At 43.1% G+C, this 16,662-nt stretch overlaps 3 protein-coding genes across 4 annotated transcripts; 2 read left to right on the forward strand and 1 right to left on the reverse strand.

Annotated features, from left to right (window-relative positions):
- The first annotated feature begins 213 nt into the window (after window positions 1-213).
- On the forward strand, window positions 214-3,105 carry LOC4343401 (uncharacterized). The gene is made up of 2 exons (XM_015789643.3): window positions 214-420; window positions 2,369-3,105. Exon 2 carries the CDS (start codon window positions 2,372-2,374, stop codon window positions 2,921-2,923), a length of 552 nt encoding a protein of 183 aa, XP_015645129.1. The 5' UTR covers window positions 214-420; window positions 2,369-2,371; the 3' UTR covers window positions 2,924-3,105.
- Window positions 3,106-6,911: 3,806 nt separating this feature from the next.
- LOC4343402 (protein LHCP TRANSLOCATION DEFECT) lies at window positions 6,912-8,604 on the forward strand. The gene is made up of 2 exons (NM_001422174.1): window positions 6,912-7,255; window positions 7,999-8,604. The coding sequence occupies exons 1-2, from the start codon at window positions 6,995-6,997 to the stop codon at window positions 8,254-8,256; spliced, it is 519 nt and encodes a 172-aa protein (NP_001409103.1). The 5' UTR covers window positions 6,912-6,994; the 3' UTR covers window positions 8,257-8,604.
- Window positions 8,605-8,629: 25 nt separating this feature from the next.
- On the reverse strand, window positions 8,630-16,497 carry LOC9270956 (phospholipase A I). 2 transcript variants are annotated; one of them, NR_185489.1, is made up of 18 exons: window positions 15,753-16,497; window positions 14,981-15,128; window positions 14,743-14,821; window positions 14,497-14,650; window positions 14,193-14,402; window positions 13,838-14,083; window positions 13,589-13,751; window positions 13,222-13,482; window positions 13,031-13,149; window positions 12,790-12,951; window positions 12,396-12,639; window positions 12,128-12,264; window positions 11,249-11,387; window positions 10,915-11,121; window positions 10,368-10,833; window positions 10,055-10,271; window positions 9,738-9,983; window positions 8,630-9,373 (listed from the first exon to the last, which is right to left on the reverse strand). NR_185489.1 is itself a non-coding variant. In NM_001422173.1 (18 exons), the coding sequence occupies exons 1-18, from the start codon at window positions 16,365-16,367 to the stop codon at window positions 8,933-8,935; spliced, it is 4,098 nt and encodes a 1,365-aa protein (NP_001409102.1). In that variant the 5' UTR covers window positions 16,368-16,497; the 3' UTR covers window positions 8,630-8,932. The 2 variants fall into 2 exon arrangements, 1 of the variants encoding a protein (NP_001409102.1); NM_001422173.1 differs by having other exon boundaries at window positions 9,894-9,983.
- Between the last annotated feature and the right edge of the window lie 165 nt (window positions 16,498-16,662).

Here is a 16,662-nt window from a genome sequence, read left to right on the forward strand (position 1 = left end):
TCAAAACTTTTCTACACACATAAATTTTCAACTTCTCCGTCACGTCATTCTAATTTCAACCAAACTTCTAATTTTAACGTGTACTAAACACCTATAGACAGGGAATTCGAGTCAGAATGACAGAGAAGAGAGCGAAGAGAAGAAGAAGCAGCCGGCAGGCAATAAATGGGGAGAGGTGTATAAGTTGCACCCTTCAAGGCACACAAACAGGTCATTTGAATGTGACCTACTCTCCCCTCACCCCTTCATCAATTCGGCTCAGAGGCTGCTCCTCCTCAGTCCTGAGTCTCCTGTCCTCATCTCCATTTTGTTTTCTCCTCCTCCTCCTCTCTCTCTCTCTCTCTCTCTCTCTCTCTCTCTGTCTCTCTGGTGGAGTGCAGTGCAGAGATTCAAGAAGTTCAAGATCGAACAGGCCTGCTGGTATGAACCCTGTTCATGTTTTTTGCTTGCTCTGTGTAATCTCTCTGGGCTCTGGCCATCTGGTGCTGGAGAGATTGGAGATTTGCTGCATAATCATTGGTTCATTACTACCAGTTGTTTGTTGAAGCTCCATTAATTGGGGATTCAGTGGTTCTTGTTTTGGTATTTCCTCTTACCATTTCTTAGGGTGGTTTTGGTTGATGTATTTTCCCACAAATTCATTCCATGCGTGGAGTTCTTGATGGCTAATCCATAGTGGTTTCAGGCTTTCAGCTGCTATTCTTCTTTTTGTTTTTTCTCCTCCCCCAAATTGTCTGCTGTATGGAACAGAGAGCAGTTCATTATGTTTTCTGGATGCTCTTGTATGCCTTTTTTTAATCAAACTGTCAGCTTCTGTTCTCTGTCCATGCTTCTTCTGGGCTTTGACCTGAAAGATTGTGGTTTAGAACATTAAATCTGCACCCCAAAAACCATATATTGTCCGACATGCAGAAGTGGAAATGTGAGCTCTTGTTTAATGCTGCTCATTTGTTGCCTCTTTTCAAGAAAATGAAAATTTGTTACAATTGCGTGGTCTAGTTCTTGTTTTCTTCCATCCCTGTATTAGATAAGGAGTTTGGTAGGCACTGTCACATGATTTTGTGCCGCAATTGATTTTATTCATTAGATTAGTAACCTAAGGAATCCAAGAACATTAGGGTACATTAATAAAATGCAAAGAAACAGGGACAGAAGAGAGTAGGTTCTTTACTTTGCCCAGTTGGCATCCCCTGAAGTGATGCTTGATGCTTCCTTCCATTTTGATTATCTCTTGCTGCTGTTGGTGGTAAATCATTATTATTAGTACTACCTTTTTTATTTTTCGGAAGAAGAAAAAGAGGAACAAGCCAATGTGGCCTACATAATATGTGGTCTAGAAAGTTGGCATCAGTAGTGTGTAGATGCAATTTGAGGAAATTAAGGCAGAAAGGAAGGGACAGGAAAAGGGGCTGAAAGGTTTGCTTGAGCATAGTGCATCTCCACACCTTAAAATTGCTGGTCAAATTGTCCTTAAAATCGTTTATATCACGCAGACGGCATATCGTTTTCGACATTGCCTTCCTTAACTCCTGTGTTAATTCGACCACAACTTTAGAACAGCTTGTTGAGATTTCTTAATCCCAGTGTTGTATGTCAACATTGCATTGATTGTAGTATTATTATGAGAAGATTAGATACTGTAACCCCTCCAGAGAGTGACATCCATTGCCTTCTGTTACTGGATTTCTGCCAATTCTTAGTTAGATTTATGGATAAAAAGTTTTTAACCAAGTAGACTTAACAGGACCAAAGGTTGAATTTGTTCACCTAAGAAAAATGTACAATTTGTTGAACAAACAGCACAATTCTTGAATGAGGAGATTTTTAGTAGTCAGGTTTGTTGTTTGGATATCATAGTTTTTGAATGAGGAGAACATATTGGTTGGATTTACTGCGTGGACATCACAATTATTGAATTTGGAGAACAAATTGGTTAGATTTGTTGTGTGGATATCATACTTCTTGAATTAGAAGACCAAACTAGTTGTTTCTTTGAACAAATTGGTTAGAATTATTTTTTTTTTAAAAAAATCATTTTTCCCTTCATGAATTAGGAACAGACAGATTGATGCCCATGTTACCATGGTGGTGTCTGACTCATTGCAGTCTTATCTTTTTACACTCTCTAGTTTTCCCAAGCTGCAATCATGGTGGCCAAGTGCATGCCATGATGCACCTCTCATATACCACCATCTCTGCATGCTCAAGAACATCATGATTTTTTGTTCTTCTTGTCACCAACTTTTTTTTTGTTTTTCCCCCTAACTTCTTTTCACCCTTGCAACGCACTTCTCACTCGTAGCTTTAGTTTTCCTCTTGTCAGTAGCATATGTTTGTTTAGTTGTGATAAATTATCTTTTTTTTCCAGATCATGCCTTGTGCTGCGGCCGAGCTCGCCAATGGCGAGGCGGCGGCAGCAGCAGCATGCGCGGTGAAGGTCGGCACGACCGGCACCATCGGCTCGCTGATGACGAGGGAGCTGGAGGCCATCAAGGCCGCGCCGCCGCACGCCACAGCCGCGGCGACGACGCCGCGGCGGCTGAGGCGGCAGAGCAGCCCGGTGTCGGTGCCATGCGGAGCCAGCCCGAGGAAGATCGCCGCGCTGAGGAAGAGCTCGTCCAGCCTCTCCACCACCAGCAGCGGCGGCGGCAGCGGGCGGCGCACTGACCGCGTGAGCGCCGAGGAGTCGTCGGCGTGCAAGACGGCGGCGTGCAGGAGGAGCTCTAGTACCACGCCGGCCAGCTCCCCGATGCTCGCGGCGGACGTCGACCGGAGCGGCGGCGGCGGCAAGGCGAAGAAGGCGGCGGCGAGGGGGCGCCGCGGCGTCGGCGGCGTGGAGGTGGTGGACGTGAGGTGCGGGAACCCGATGAGCAGCCGGCTGAGGAGGCTGGGATTCTCCAAGCTGTCGGAGACGTTCGCGTGAGCAGAATCAGATCGTCTTCAGTCCTGACGGCGAGCTGTGTCGCGAATTGCAATTCGGAATTGCATTATGTTTGCTATAGTAATTATATTGTTGTTATTAAAATTTTCTTTTGCTGGTTTCTCTCGTGTATGGGTATGACCAAATTAAGTTAATTTATGAGAAGCGTTTTGCCATCGTCGCAATGCAAGTTCTTCGTGGTGATGTGTATGATGTACCCGTAATTGCGTATTTTAACTTTTGGAGTGAATGTCTCCTCGTTTTTTTATGCCGTCCAAATAGTTATTTTTTTTAAACAAGGTAATATGATAGATTAATATATGATATATTACACTAAAAACATGCATGTTAAAATTATATCTCCACAAATTGCAAACATAAACACTAGCTAGTTAACGTATACTACTACTACTCACAATTAAATTTGTTTTGCCAATTCAAAATTATATGTTTACGAAGTAATATATCATATATTAATTTATCTTATTAGTTTTTTTTAAAAAAATTATAACCATTTGGATGAGTTCAAGATCGTTTTTCCATGTTTTTTAGCCTATAGACTGGCGCGTTGAGCGTTGCTGGATCTCGAATCAACGGTAGATCTTGCACAAACGATTCTTGAAACTTTTTTCCCGTGTCACGTCGAGGTACTGTAGAAAGACAGAAGTGAACTACAAAATTGGATGCAATTTTTAGTAATTGATTAGCTAACATGGTGATTTACCACTTCACCGTATTAGGAAGGAAAAAAAAAGGACTCATTGGCTTATAAGATTCAGCGAAAGATAGAAACACACCCACTGTTTGGTTTTACATCATGGAGGGTGTATGTCATCTTGGAAATACAAACTTGATGGGAAAGTAGGAAATCTTGTTGGGTGTGTTCGCTATTCCTGGATCCCAACCGGATCCCTCCGCACGGAAAACGGAGCGGTTTATTAGCGTGTAATTAATAAGTATTAGCTATTTTGTTAAAAAAATGGATTAATTTGATTTTTTAAACAACTTTCATATAGAAATTTTTTTTTTTAAAAAACGCACCGTTTAGCAGTTTGAAAAGCGTACGTGTGGAAAATAAGGGAGATGAGATGGGAAAGGGGCATCCGAAGTCTGGAATGGAAGTAGGGATTTCTAGACTGTTGATTGATGTTTGAAATAACCAAGCTCAATGCATCCAAAATGAGGCTAGATTTGAGCTGTTCATGATTGAATGCAATGTCAGAAGATCTGAGATCACTACTACTCACTGTACTAACTCCCTCACAGTTGCATATCATCTGAAGGAGACAAGAGGGAAGATCTTTGATTGGATGCTGGATGATGAGCTAGTTTAATAGCCCTACTTGACAGGATAACCGTGTGAAGTGTTTTGTTGGAGCAAACAGGAACTTTCTCTGTTTGAAGGTTAAGCAATCATTAATCATAATATATGTAAAAAAACCAATCATTAATCAAATAATGGTGAGGATATTCAAGACCCATGCCAAATGATTTGGGCTTGGGACTGAGATATTGGCAGGGATTTATTGGGCTTCCCAAACAGGACCTAACTGTGTTCCTAGCTTTTTTAGAACTTCTAACTGTTTCTAGCTGGCTTATTATTCTACAAGCCTACTGGTTATTCTACCAACTGGTTCACAATTCTGGAAAAGTGCCAAGAAGCAAATACCCGGCAAGATACTGTCCGTTCATTCCTGAGATATAATAAAATAGATTTATTTAAATTTTTTAAAGAATTTTTTATATAAAAAGTTTTTGGACGAAATACATCATTTAATCGGGAAAACGAGCTTACAGAGAACGAGATAACAACTTTAGCCCAAATGAAGGTCAAAACGCCGCAAGCTAATAGTGAGTTCAAAGCAGCTTAATAGACTGGCTTTTCCATGGCACGTTTAACGAGAAAAAACTATTAGCGTACAATTAATTAAGTATTAACTATTATATTTTTTAAAAAATAATTTTTAAAATTTTTAAAATATTTTTTTTATAAAAAAGTTTATAGAAAAAAATACTGTGAGCAACTTAGAAAACATGGTTATGGCTGTGTTTGCTGGGGGAGGTTGGGAACAAATCTTCTTCGCACGGAAAACGGAGCGGTCCATTAACACGTGATTAATTAGAAATTAGCTAATTTTTTTTTAAAATGAATCAATATGATTTTTTAAGCAATTTTTGTATAGAAACTTTTTGCAAAAAACACATTGTTTAACAGTTTAAAAAGCGTGCACGCGGAAAACGATGGAGAGGTGCTGGGAACCCTTGGGTCCGAACACACCCTAGGATCTTAGGGAAAACAAGTCCTACTAGCGGCCAACTCACAAAAGGCTGATTCAGACTCAGCCTAAAGGGAAAGAAAAAACACTTCCGAATGAAACAATAATATGATTCACATGGCAAAGCTGCCGCCATATGTTTTGCAGGTGGTAGCTGCCAAAAGCTCAAAGCTGAGAGCGGAGCACACAGATTCCTTTTTCCAGGAATATGCAGGAGGCAGTGTGCTGTTGTCCCAGTATGGCACGGATCAAATTTATCCATCTTTTTTTTCACCTTTACTTTTTACTGAAATTTATACACATACCCTTTTGAAGCAGAGTTGCATACCCATTTTCTTTTTTTGGTTGCTATACAACGGAATCTCCTTCAGACGTGATGATACCGATTAGTTATCAAGTCCTAATACCTAATCGGTATCGGGTGATACATATCAAGTATCATACGATTCTACCACGTATTAGGTGATACTTGGTTATTCCTATTAGGTATACGATTCTTACCACATAGAAGGTGATACTTACGAGATATTAGGTGATACCTATTAGGTATCATGCGATTCTTATCACGTAGAAGGCTATACTTGCGAGATATCAGGTGATACCTATGAAGTATCAGGCGATACCTACTAGATAATAGGTGATTTCTACTGGGTATCAGAAGCTGGACATACCTGACGCCGACGCCGACGACCACTACCGCCCTTCCTCCCCTTGGCTCTAGCCACCACCGCCGCTCCCTTTCCTGGCTCCGGCTACCACCGCTGCCCCTCCCTCCTCTAGCTCTTGCCACCGTCACCACTGCGTTCCTTAGCTTCGGCCACCGACGCCCCTCGTCTCTTCGTTGATGTATCCCCCGCCGCCGGCTTGGCCGCGACGCGCCGCTGCCTCGACGCGACACAGATGGGGTCCTCGACACCACGGCAGCTCACCACAAGGGGCTCGTCGCCGGCGGCCTCGTCCTCTTCTCGCCGAGCAGGTCCTCTTCCCCAGCCCGCGCCGAAGGTCCTCGCCAATAAGCGGCAACCACCTCCTCCTCATGGCTCAGGCGTTCAGCTCTCGCTTCTCTTTGGATAGGCAAGGAGGACAAAGGATCCCGTCCCAACTGGATCCCGGTGCGTAGCATTTCCGTTTCTTTTTTTCACATTTTTTATGGGTGTCTATTTCACATGGTAATTAGACAGCTAATTCCAAGCTTAAAACCTGGCTTAATGCTACTGCTTTTTATCCTAGGAATCTATTTTGATTTCTCAAGAGGATGTCTTCTCGTAAGCTTAAAAACCATTCAAATGGTTATAAAAAAAATTCTAAAAAAATTAACAACACTCATACAATTTACTTCCTCCGTTCAAAAAAAACCAACGGATGTGACCCCCTCCTAATACAGTAAATCTAAACAGCACTTAATCCAAATTTGTTATATTAGGAGATGTCACATCCTTTTAGGTTGTTTTTTTGGTGACGGATTTTTTTTTTACGGAGGGATGGAGTATATCTCACACAGCTCTAGCACGTACTCCTATCTCACACAGATTTATCACAAATCATACACTTTTTTTTAATATCTTCTACACTGCACTTTATGAATATCTCATGTCCTGTCTTCCACAGGAAAAAAAGTGAAATAGTGAAAAGATTCAGAATTAGGAAGCATCTAATCACCTAACTTGACAGCAATCAGTTTCAAGTGGCCAAGTGCCAAACAGTTTCAAGATTACTTACAACTTATCCGTTCCCTCCATATATCTCTCTCCCCTCTTCTCCACCTCTCGCTACTCCACCATCCAACGTGCGAGAAGCCATGGCATCCATCCCGTGCACCTTCCAGCTGAGCGCGAGGGCGTCGTCGGCGTCGGCGGCGGCGGCGGCGAGGAGGTCGCCGCGGGCGGCGGCGAGGCTGGGGTGGCTGCGGCCGTCGCGGCTGAGCGCGGTGGTGCCGGCGAGCGAGAGCGGGAGGGTGGGGCCGACGTGCTTCTTCAAGTTCGGGAACAAGGACGCCGAGGGCGCCGGCATCTACGGCAGCCAGGGCAGGGACGACTTCGACCGCGACGACGTCGAGCAGGTGAGCCAGCTTCTCGTTCTTCCTCCTCCCCATGTTGCCTTAGGTGTTCCTTGATTGCTCCAGTCCATGGGGAATGTGCTGACGAATGACTGAGATGCTACCTTACCACTGCTATATTACTTGGTGGATTGGTAATTCTGATCCTAATGTGAGACATACGAAGTAGTTGATTGCTATACTTGCTAGTTTGGTTTGAGGACAAATGATGCAGCATTTGATTTGAGTTGAATTAAGGCATGTCTTTTTCCTTATGCTTATACTTATCAACCAACATTTGAATTTTAAATTTGGAGTTGATTTAGAGGTTTTTTCATTGAAGTATATTTTTCAGCATTTGCTTTTAAATCTCTAAGAATATACATATAAAAGTTTTATTTACAAATTACTTTTTATTTGCAAATATTCCGTTTCGCTTGCTTCGCTTATTCCGCGAATAAGCAAAACGATGGCTCGTATCATAGCCAGCAGTAGCAAAGAGGAAGAGAAGAAAAGAAAAAAACAACAATCACCTCGCAATTTAGTCTTTGTAGTTTCATGGACAAAATGCAAATTGCAGCTGCAGGGTATCTGAAATTCTGAATATGCTAATCAAGAATTCAAGATAGCTGTAGACTAGCACATTCAGATTGAAGAACAGCACCTGAACATGGAAAGCTCTAGTGACAAGAAAGATTCAGAATAGTAACTTTGATTCCTGAGATGAGATTCTGAATGTATCTGAATCTTTCTGTCTGCGCTTGTAGTACTTCAACTACATGGGGATGCTGGCGGTGGAGGGCACCTACGACAAGATGGAGGCGCTGCTGAACCAGGACATCCACCCGGTGGACATCCTCCTCATGCTCGCCGCCTCCGAGGGCGACAAGCCCAAGCTCGAGGAGCTCCTCCGCGCCGGCGCCAAGTACGACGTCAAGGACGTCGACGGCCGGACGGCGCTCGACCGCGCCGCCGACGACACCAGGGAGTTCATCCTCGGCTTCGCCGCCACCTTGGCCGCCTGATCGATCGCTTCGCCGACGACGACGACCTTGATGCCTGGATATGTTTCGGCTATACTAGTATACTACGTATTTATCTTTTCTTATTTTTTTCTTTTTCAAGTTTCTCCAAGTTTTTCTTGTGTTTGGTAGAGTTTAGCCGGGAAATTCACAAGTTGTTTACAGTTCAAGAGGAAGTAGCTTCATCTGTATCTTTCACTTTCTTCGCTGTGTGAGGCTATGCTTTGTAGAAATTGTTGTTACAAGTAGTATCTTCCACTGTTTCAATATGAAAGTAAGAAGAAGCTTTGGATGCATGATACTATTGGAATTGGAAGCTTTGATGTTCACATAATAACATGTTAAGATGCCAAATCCTAACAGCAAGCAATAGCATGAACTTCAAGCAAAGCATTACTGCAACAGCAAGCAAAACTTCATCCTTTATTGTCTCAGATTAACTGCTATGTCCATGTTGCCGTCAGTACATGTTCTATGTACTAGCCTAGAATTACAAACAGCATTTCGCCGAAAGATTCACTTGGGGGAAACAAACAGTCTGCGACCACAGCCTCAACAACGAAATTACGAGTATAAACTCTATAAACCCCCTCATGAATCCGCCAGATCATATTATTCTTTTCTTCTTCTATATTCATCTTGGTATATATTTCTATAAGGACTGTGAATGTACTCCTACCTACAAAACATTGGGTAAATGGCAGTTGTACTTCAACTTTGGATGTGACCGGAGCGCTTGCTGGAGCGCCGTGTCCACCGTCACGCCCTCGCGGAACAGCTTGTCATACAGGAGGCAGATGAACTGAGCCATGTACTCCTCATCATCGAAATCTTTGCTGCGATCGCCATTTTTCTCCATGTCGCTGTCTTCCCAGTCACTCGTAGGGCTAACAGGTTCCGCCTCAGACTCGGAAGCCTCATCATCGGCAATGACAAACTTCCCGTTCTCAAGGCTGCCATTTACTTCCATCCCATGGTATACTATAGACTGGGAATCTGGAGGCTCCATGGCCGACGAGATGACTGCTTTGGCACCAGAATCCATGAATGCTTTGACCAGGCCGTGAGCAAGGCCATACTTACCACTGCATACAATGATCCTCTCCCTCCATGCTCCAACCTGGGAAACATGTATGTAATGAATCAACATTAGATAGTGCCCTAAACTCTAGATACATTGCAAATAGAAAAAGGCATGCTAACGATTTCAGCATCACTAGATGTAAATAACACATCTTTACTACAGCATTGGCAGCAATTAGAGTATGTCTGACATTTGGTTCCTGACTAAATTTTTTCAGTAATGTGAGGCATTGATCATTGGCCAGATTTTGGTTTGGTCAATAGCTGGCCAGATTGATCATTGACCAAATATGCTCTTTTCTATGATATCATTTTGATGGCTGCACCATGAGAAAAATATGAAGGTTTGATCTTAAATTTATAGTTGACTGGAGGAATCAACTACCAGTAATGTACTATACCAGAATTTAGTTGGAAATTAGCATCCAATTTCATCAGATGTCACTTGCATGAATATTTTGTCACATGTCCTTTCTAAGCACAATTAACACACTACATAAGAATAGAATTTGAAGAGCATTTCAGTGGAAGTGCTAGCTATCCAGGCTGGCATATACCATCCATCGAACATCTTCAGGTGTCATATGAGCAGCAGGCACTGTCCTCCTGAACATATAGGCACCAATTTCTTGATTATCTTCCATTACCTGCGACAAGATAGATTATTATATGCATAATGATTTGTCTTGGAAACATAAAGAAGGAAAACAGTTCCTACTTGTGTTTGGCGCCCTATATAGCGGTGGTGAATCCCACCAATTTCAAACGACGGCCACTCTGCAACCAACTCAGACAAACATGAAATCTTTGACAAGGAATATGCACCCTTTCTCTTACATCCATGCAACATGGCTGACAAGCTAGTTTTCACACACTGGAGAAACCTGTCTGCAAGTTCCCCTGGTTCCGCAACTACAAACACATCATTCTGCCAGCTGCGGTAGTAATTTTTGCATCACATAATCAAAACTAGAGAAAAAAGTAAACACACTGACGCTTATTTCAGTAAAAGAAATCGTGATAAAAAATACCTCAATATTGAGCCAGTTGAATCGTTTTGAAGTGCCATATGTATCACACCAACTTGAGGCATATTTTGCAACTTATCATATAGTGATTGAACATGTACAGATGGCTGCCATGACTTAAGAGGTGACGTTGGCGGCGAGGACTTTGCAGTTGGGTTGCCATCCAGGCTAAGCGGCGGAACCAGGTCAATTCGGCCAATTCTTTGGGTGCCCTCTGGACTATATAGAAGTGGACTAGATGGAAAACTGCCAGTAAATAAGGGAGAAGTAATTGGAGTCGGAAGTGTGGTAGCTGCCTTTCCAAACCCAGAAGCACTGTTCATTAGAGTAAGCCTGATACCATTCTGGGAGCAGAATGTTTCAAGCGAGCGGGCATGATTTACTTTCTTCCCAAAATCAGGACTATATGAAGCCTCTACAAGTAAAACCACACGCCTCCATCCTAAGGTAGGATTACTTTCACTAAAACCTGAATTAGAGGATTGAAAAATGAATCAACCAAATGTTCCTTCGAATCATTACACAAAGTGCAAACCTGGAGAAGACAAACCTGAATTTGATGGCTTGAATCTTGAAAACAACATTGATTTGGTAGTTTCAGATGACTTTTCTTCCTCTTGGTATCTTGGAACTAAAAGCTCACAAACATTCTTGAAATCTTGAAAGTTTTTCTGAATGTACTCATCAGTTGCAGCTTCCAACTTAAGCCAGACAGCAGGATCAGTCTCATCTAGTTCCATACCACACCGCTCATCAACTGCCACAGTAACAAGATTCCCATTCTTTCAATATCAAAGTGCATTGGTAAATATGTACTAGAACTCATTAAACAGTACACTATGATCGAGTTGCTGTTCTGTGGATTTCCTTGGAACTCAAATTACCTGGATTAAAGCGGAAATACTGCATTTCTGGGAGCATTGGTATCAGTGTATCCAAAGTTTCTTCAACTCTCTCTACAGAGCATGAACTTTCTATTAAAACTTGCCCTGTGTCCAAGTAGCGCCACCCACCTCTCCGACTCTAGATGCATAACACATGGAATAAATTTATATATATAAGCAATGTGATAGATGTATAGCTCACAACGAGATCACTGGAAGTGTAAACTTAATGTACCATAGAAGTTAACTTTTCAAACTAAAAACAAAAATTATTCATCTTGGATCAGTCAGGTGTTTCTTCTAGTAATGTATGCCTTGACTTGTGGTTTCCAACAGATGAGGCTAATATAAGCTACAGATTATATGTAGTGTATCGAATTAATAGATCCCATTCCCATATTATGTCACTTGCAAAACAAAAAAAAACTTTAATATATGAAATTGACTAAAATTTTAGCCTCTAAAATTTACTATCCTGGAACGATATTGAACCTATGAAAGTTTCAGTTCCAATATACCGACATATTGTACATGTGTTCAACGTATTACAAAATTGGGAAAACAATATTTCTTTAAAATGTGAGGAATTCAGTAAATAATTGGTTTTCCAGCACATGGATTGCCCATTGCTTGGAAGGCTGCCCAACACTTAACAGGGGCGGAGACAGGAGGAGGCAAGCAGAGGCCTGGACTCCCCCCATGGCTCCAAATTTTACACTAAATTTATTGTAGATTTAGCAAATTTTGAGAAAAAAAACTAACACTATTGGCCCGATTCAACCATTTTTTTTTTTGCATTTCTGTCTCTGCCACTGATACTTAATAGTTGTAATGAATAATAGTGTTAACAAAAGAGTCGACAACTATGATGTATATTACCTTAGTTGGAACTGAACCACACCCTATTGAAACTAGACAATCTATTCTCGTATCAGGCCACAAAAGTTGTGCCTCTCTTATCGCAAAGATTGTGGGATTGTTGGCTACAATAGCTCCATCCTGCCAACGATTTACGTCTGAAGAGAAAGGAAGAAAAAAAAAGGGCTATAAGAACTGCGGTGGATAACAAATCTTGAGGACTCAAACAAATAGAGGCCTACTGTTCTTGCACAAAACAATATCCACAACTAAGTTTAGGAATATCTACCATCAGAGAAATCATCCAGATAATATGGAGCTGCAGAAGATGCTCTTATGGCTTCCCATATGCGATGCTTGCAGCTACCCATGAAAGCACCACGTTTAATACCAACCGGTGCACCAGAAACAGCAGTTCCAACCGTGTTAATTGGTTTAATACCGACCGGGGCACCAGAAACGGGCGTTCCAGCTGAGCCAATTGATGGGCTTTCTGTCATGACTGATGATACTTCCACAGTGCCAGGTGGGTACTGGAACATGTTATGAGGTTAACAGATGGCCCAATATTCAAGAAGAGAAAAAAAAACTTGTGAATCTGCACTCTTCTTCAGTTTCCTGACTAATAAGCACAAGCATTGACATGGTCATGCACAGACTGTATATATGGTAAGAAAACAAACCTGGTAATTTCGGAATATATATGGTTGGGCAGGCATGACACTGACTAAAGTAGATACAGCAAAAACCTTCGGAATGCCTTTTACAGCAGACTCTATAAGGAGGTCACCATCTTCATCAGCACACATTTCCTTTAGTAACCTCTCAAATTGATCTGCACTGTGCTGTAATTAAGACTTTGGTCACTAACTACATTGTGTCACATGAAAGACCACATCAATAACAAGTTATTATGTTATTTACCTTTGATCCATGTACAACCACCCTAAAACTCTGTGATGAACTTTTAAAAAGCTGATCAATCTTCTCCTTCCACGTTGCAGCTTCATCCTTGGGGGCAGGTTCAGCAAAGACAAGTTTGCCTGGAGAAACCAACAGTTCACTTGGCAACACAATAAGAAAAATGTGGAAAGTAAGAGCCAAAAGACACTCACCAAGTTTTGTGTATATTTCTTCACATTGATCCAGAGTCATCTGCTTGACTCCAAGAGCCATCGCAAGCATGCCACCTGTCGATGTACCACATATGAGGTCAAACATTTCATGTATGCGTTTCCCAGTCCCTTGCTCTATCTGTTTAAGAATTTGGACAGTCGCAAGGCCTTTCATGCCACCACCATCCATTGATAGAATGCGCAGACCCTTCTTTGCAACTGGTCTTCCTCTTATTGCTCGACGCAAGTTCTCGTTCTCACCTAAAAGGATTGAAGAGATATTCACAAACTAATCAACACATATAGTTATTGAATATTCAGGAAAATGGATCACATAAATTAAGATTCAGTACCAAAACAAGCATACCTAGAATTGCCAAAGCACGTGCAGCTGCCTTGCTGACACGCTTCTCTTGTGAAAGAGTTAAGCGAATTAAAAGGTCGCGCAAACTTTCAGAGTGCATGAGGGTGCGACGAGTCTCCAAGCAGAAAGCCAAATTGCCAACTGCAAATAGAGATAGACGTTGCACCTAGAAAATGGGAACAGATACAAGTGAGCTCACCGGTGGGTATCGAAACAACACATCAACCAGAGTCTAAATCCAGATCATCTTGCCTCAGAGTTCTTGTGTGCACAAAGTGTTTTCAGTGACTTCAGAACGTCTTTCGTCAACATTTTTTGAGCAACATGATCAGAAACAAAAGTTAAGGTGACTACAACTTGCAATACTGATTCTAATTCTTCTTCATTAAATGATTTCAGTACAGCTTCAATAGGCTTCATGATATCACACTTAATAAGTAGCATAGCTGATGAAATATCTGATCCCAGTGATGAAAGAGCAAGGCATGCTTGCTCAACCTGCAAAAGTAACTTCTAAATTAAAAGAAGGAACTGTGTTGTGCTTGAAATGAGCATTTTGTTTCCACAGAACTTTGAGCACAATGAATTAGGGAGATTGAATATGTACCACATGACGATTATCACTGCTTATCATGCTTATAAGCTGCCTGACAGCATTTTCTTCTTTGCTAATTGCAACTTGGTTGCTACGATCTTCCATTATTTTGGCCAAAGCAGAGGCTAGCAAAGGGTGGTGACAGGAAGAGAACCGAAAAACAAGTGAAAAGAAGGCACTAAGTTTGTGCCTGGCCGCAACGAAGTAGGAATTATTTTCAGTCTGGAATTAAAACCAAAATACACACTTATCAAAAGGATTGCTAGTAGTGAAACAACCTAGCTAACAGAATAACAATGCAGGATAGTTTACCAACCTCAATTTGTACAGTGACAGATCTAAGACTTTCCAGTGCTTCAATTCTAATATTTGCAAGTGTGAGATGCCTAAGGTTATGCAGTGGCAAAATTTCTGGGAGAAACTCTAGAGGATTTCCAAACAAGCGCAATACACGCAACTTAGGCATTGACCTGTTCGGAACAAAGAATGAATAATTAGCTTAATAGCACCAACAGGAAGAAACCGTCAATAAAAAAATGCCTCTGTAAGACAATTGAATAACCTGAAATCCAGTAATGGGCGGACAAGCTTATTATTCTCCAACGATAATTCCTCCAGCAAAACACACTGTCGCAGTTCTGCTGCTTGGTCAAAGGGAAATAAGATATTAGATTGGTGCATGGGCTGATGGGCAGTTGATATAACATAAACTTGAAAGACCACAAGTCTTCAAGTCTTAAATACGCTGTGAAACATAATTTTTTTAAGTTTTTAATTTAGATGCAGGCATGATCACTAACCAGGTACAGAAACTAGCATGTTGTTGTCGACTGTCAGCACTATCAATTTCTTCAAATCACCAACTTCAGGTGGCAAAACTGACAATTTGTTGTTGTCAAGATGTAGCTTCTCAAGAAGTGCAAGGCGAGTTAATTCAACAGGAAGCATCTGCCAAGTTTTGCATAGCATTTCATGGTTAGATCATTATAGCATCTACATGTCCATCCCTAAGTTTTCATGGCAACAGATTTAGGGGACAAACAAACAAAAAAAAAACACAATTATTAGGTGATTGCTGCATAATTCAAGCATATCCATCTTTGCACGACTAAACCAGGACGTATTATACAGATCAGTACAAATCAAGAAATCAAACGAACTCCACAAAACCAAACACAATTTCATGAAAATAGGCCACCCAGGAGGTCTGTCTGACAAGAGAACAACATTTGGACAGAGCCACAGAACAAGCATTTCTAAGAAATCTTCAGTGGTCGTAGCATGCACAATGTGTGGTCAAACCTGATAATCAGAATCTCTATAGCTAAAAGTAAAGGTATGTGAAGCAACCAAAACATATGCCCAAGCCTCCTTTATACACATCCAATCAAATTCTCCCACAAAAGACGACAACACTACAATGCCACCTCCTAGATCACTACAGCATCGAGCAATCACGGCGGTAACATAATTCTACATTGATCAGGCATGTGTTAAAACAATAGGCCGTACGGGATGGAATGTTTTCGCACGGATCAGGGGGAGGGGGAAGAGATAGAGAAATGGACTCACCAGCAAGCCGCAGTTGCAGAGGCTGAGCACGGCGACGGAGCGCCAGTGGTCGGCGAGCACGGGGACGCCCGTGGCAGCGGCACCGTCGACGGCCGGCGCGGGCGCGAGGTTGGATCTGATGAGCCGCGAGAGCACCCCGGCGCCGTCGCCGCTCCCGGCCGCGGACCCCGCGGCCCGCGCCACGCGCACCGACCGCAGCGCCTCCCGCCTCCTGACCACCCGCATCTCCACCGCCACCGCACCCTCCTCGCCGCCGTCGCCCTCCCCTCTCGGGGACAGATCGACGCAGACGGCGTCGTGCGGCGGGGGGAGCGCGACCATGAGCTGGGACTGGAGCCGCAGCGCGACCTGGTCCTCGTCGTCGCCCGCCGACCAGTCGAGCTCGATCCGGAACCCGAACTCGCCGCTGCCGCCGCTCCTCCTCGCCGTCGGCGAAGACGACGACGACGTCGGCGTGGAGCCCGCGCTGGATGGCGTGGGAGGGGAGCCCGGCTGCTGCGGCGGCGGCGGCTGCTGCTGGTGATGGTGAGGAGGTCCATCCGCGAGGTCCCCGTAGTCGAGGGTGAGGTGGAAGATCTCGGAGCTCCGCTTCCAGCCCAGCCCCCACGACGCCATGGCGGGCGCCCCCGCATCAAATGGCGAGGTGGCCTAGGGCTAGGGCGATGCGAGGAGGAAGACGAGGCGAGGTGAGGTGAGGACGAGGAGACGCGAGGCGGAAGGAAGGAAGGAAGGAAGGGAAGGAAGCGGAGGAGGAGGGCGGAGGGGGAGAGGCGTTGTGTTGTGGAGTTCGGTTTGGTTTGGTTTGGTCTGGTCTCGGTGGAATTTCATTTTGTGTTTTTTTTTTGTTTTTTCTTTTTTGGGTGTTTTGGTCGGGGTTTTGCCTTCCGAGATCCACTACCAACAGTCCGGG

This window comes from Oryza sativa, chromosome 7 (assembly GCF_034140825.1).
Source record: "Oryza sativa Japonica Group chromosome 7, ASM3414082v1".
In the NCBI taxonomy this organism is placed as follows: Eukaryota; Viridiplantae; Streptophyta; class Magnoliopsida; order Poales; family Poaceae; genus Oryza; species Oryza sativa.

Excerpts from the sequence above, each read along its gene's own strand:
- LOC4343401 (XM_015789643.3), top strand. The coding sequence starts at position 2,372 with ATGCCTTGTGCTGCGGCCGAGCTCGCCAATGGCGAGGCGGCGGCAGCA.
- LOC4343402 (NM_001422174.1), top strand. The coding sequence starts at position 6,995 with ATGGCATCCATCCCGTGCACCTTCCAGCTGAGCGCGAGGGCGTCGTCG. Across the intron at positions 7,256-7,998 it reads ACCGCGACGACGTCGAGCAG|TACTTCAACTACATGGGGAT; the intron begins GTGAGCCAGCTT and ends CTGCGCTTGTAG.
- LOC9270956 (NM_001422173.1), bottom strand. The coding sequence starts at position 16,367 with ATGGCGTCGTGGGGGCTGGGCTGGAAGCGGAGCTCCGAGATCTTCCAC. Across the intron at positions 13,483-13,588 it reads ACGTGCTTTGGCAATTCTAG|GTGAGAACGAGAACTTGCGT; the intron begins GTATGCTTGTTT and ends CAATCCTTTTAG. Across the intron at positions 13,150-13,221 it reads AGAAATATACACAAAACTTG|GCAAACTTGTCTTTGCTGAA; the intron begins GTGAGTGTCTTT and ends TGGTTTCTCCAG.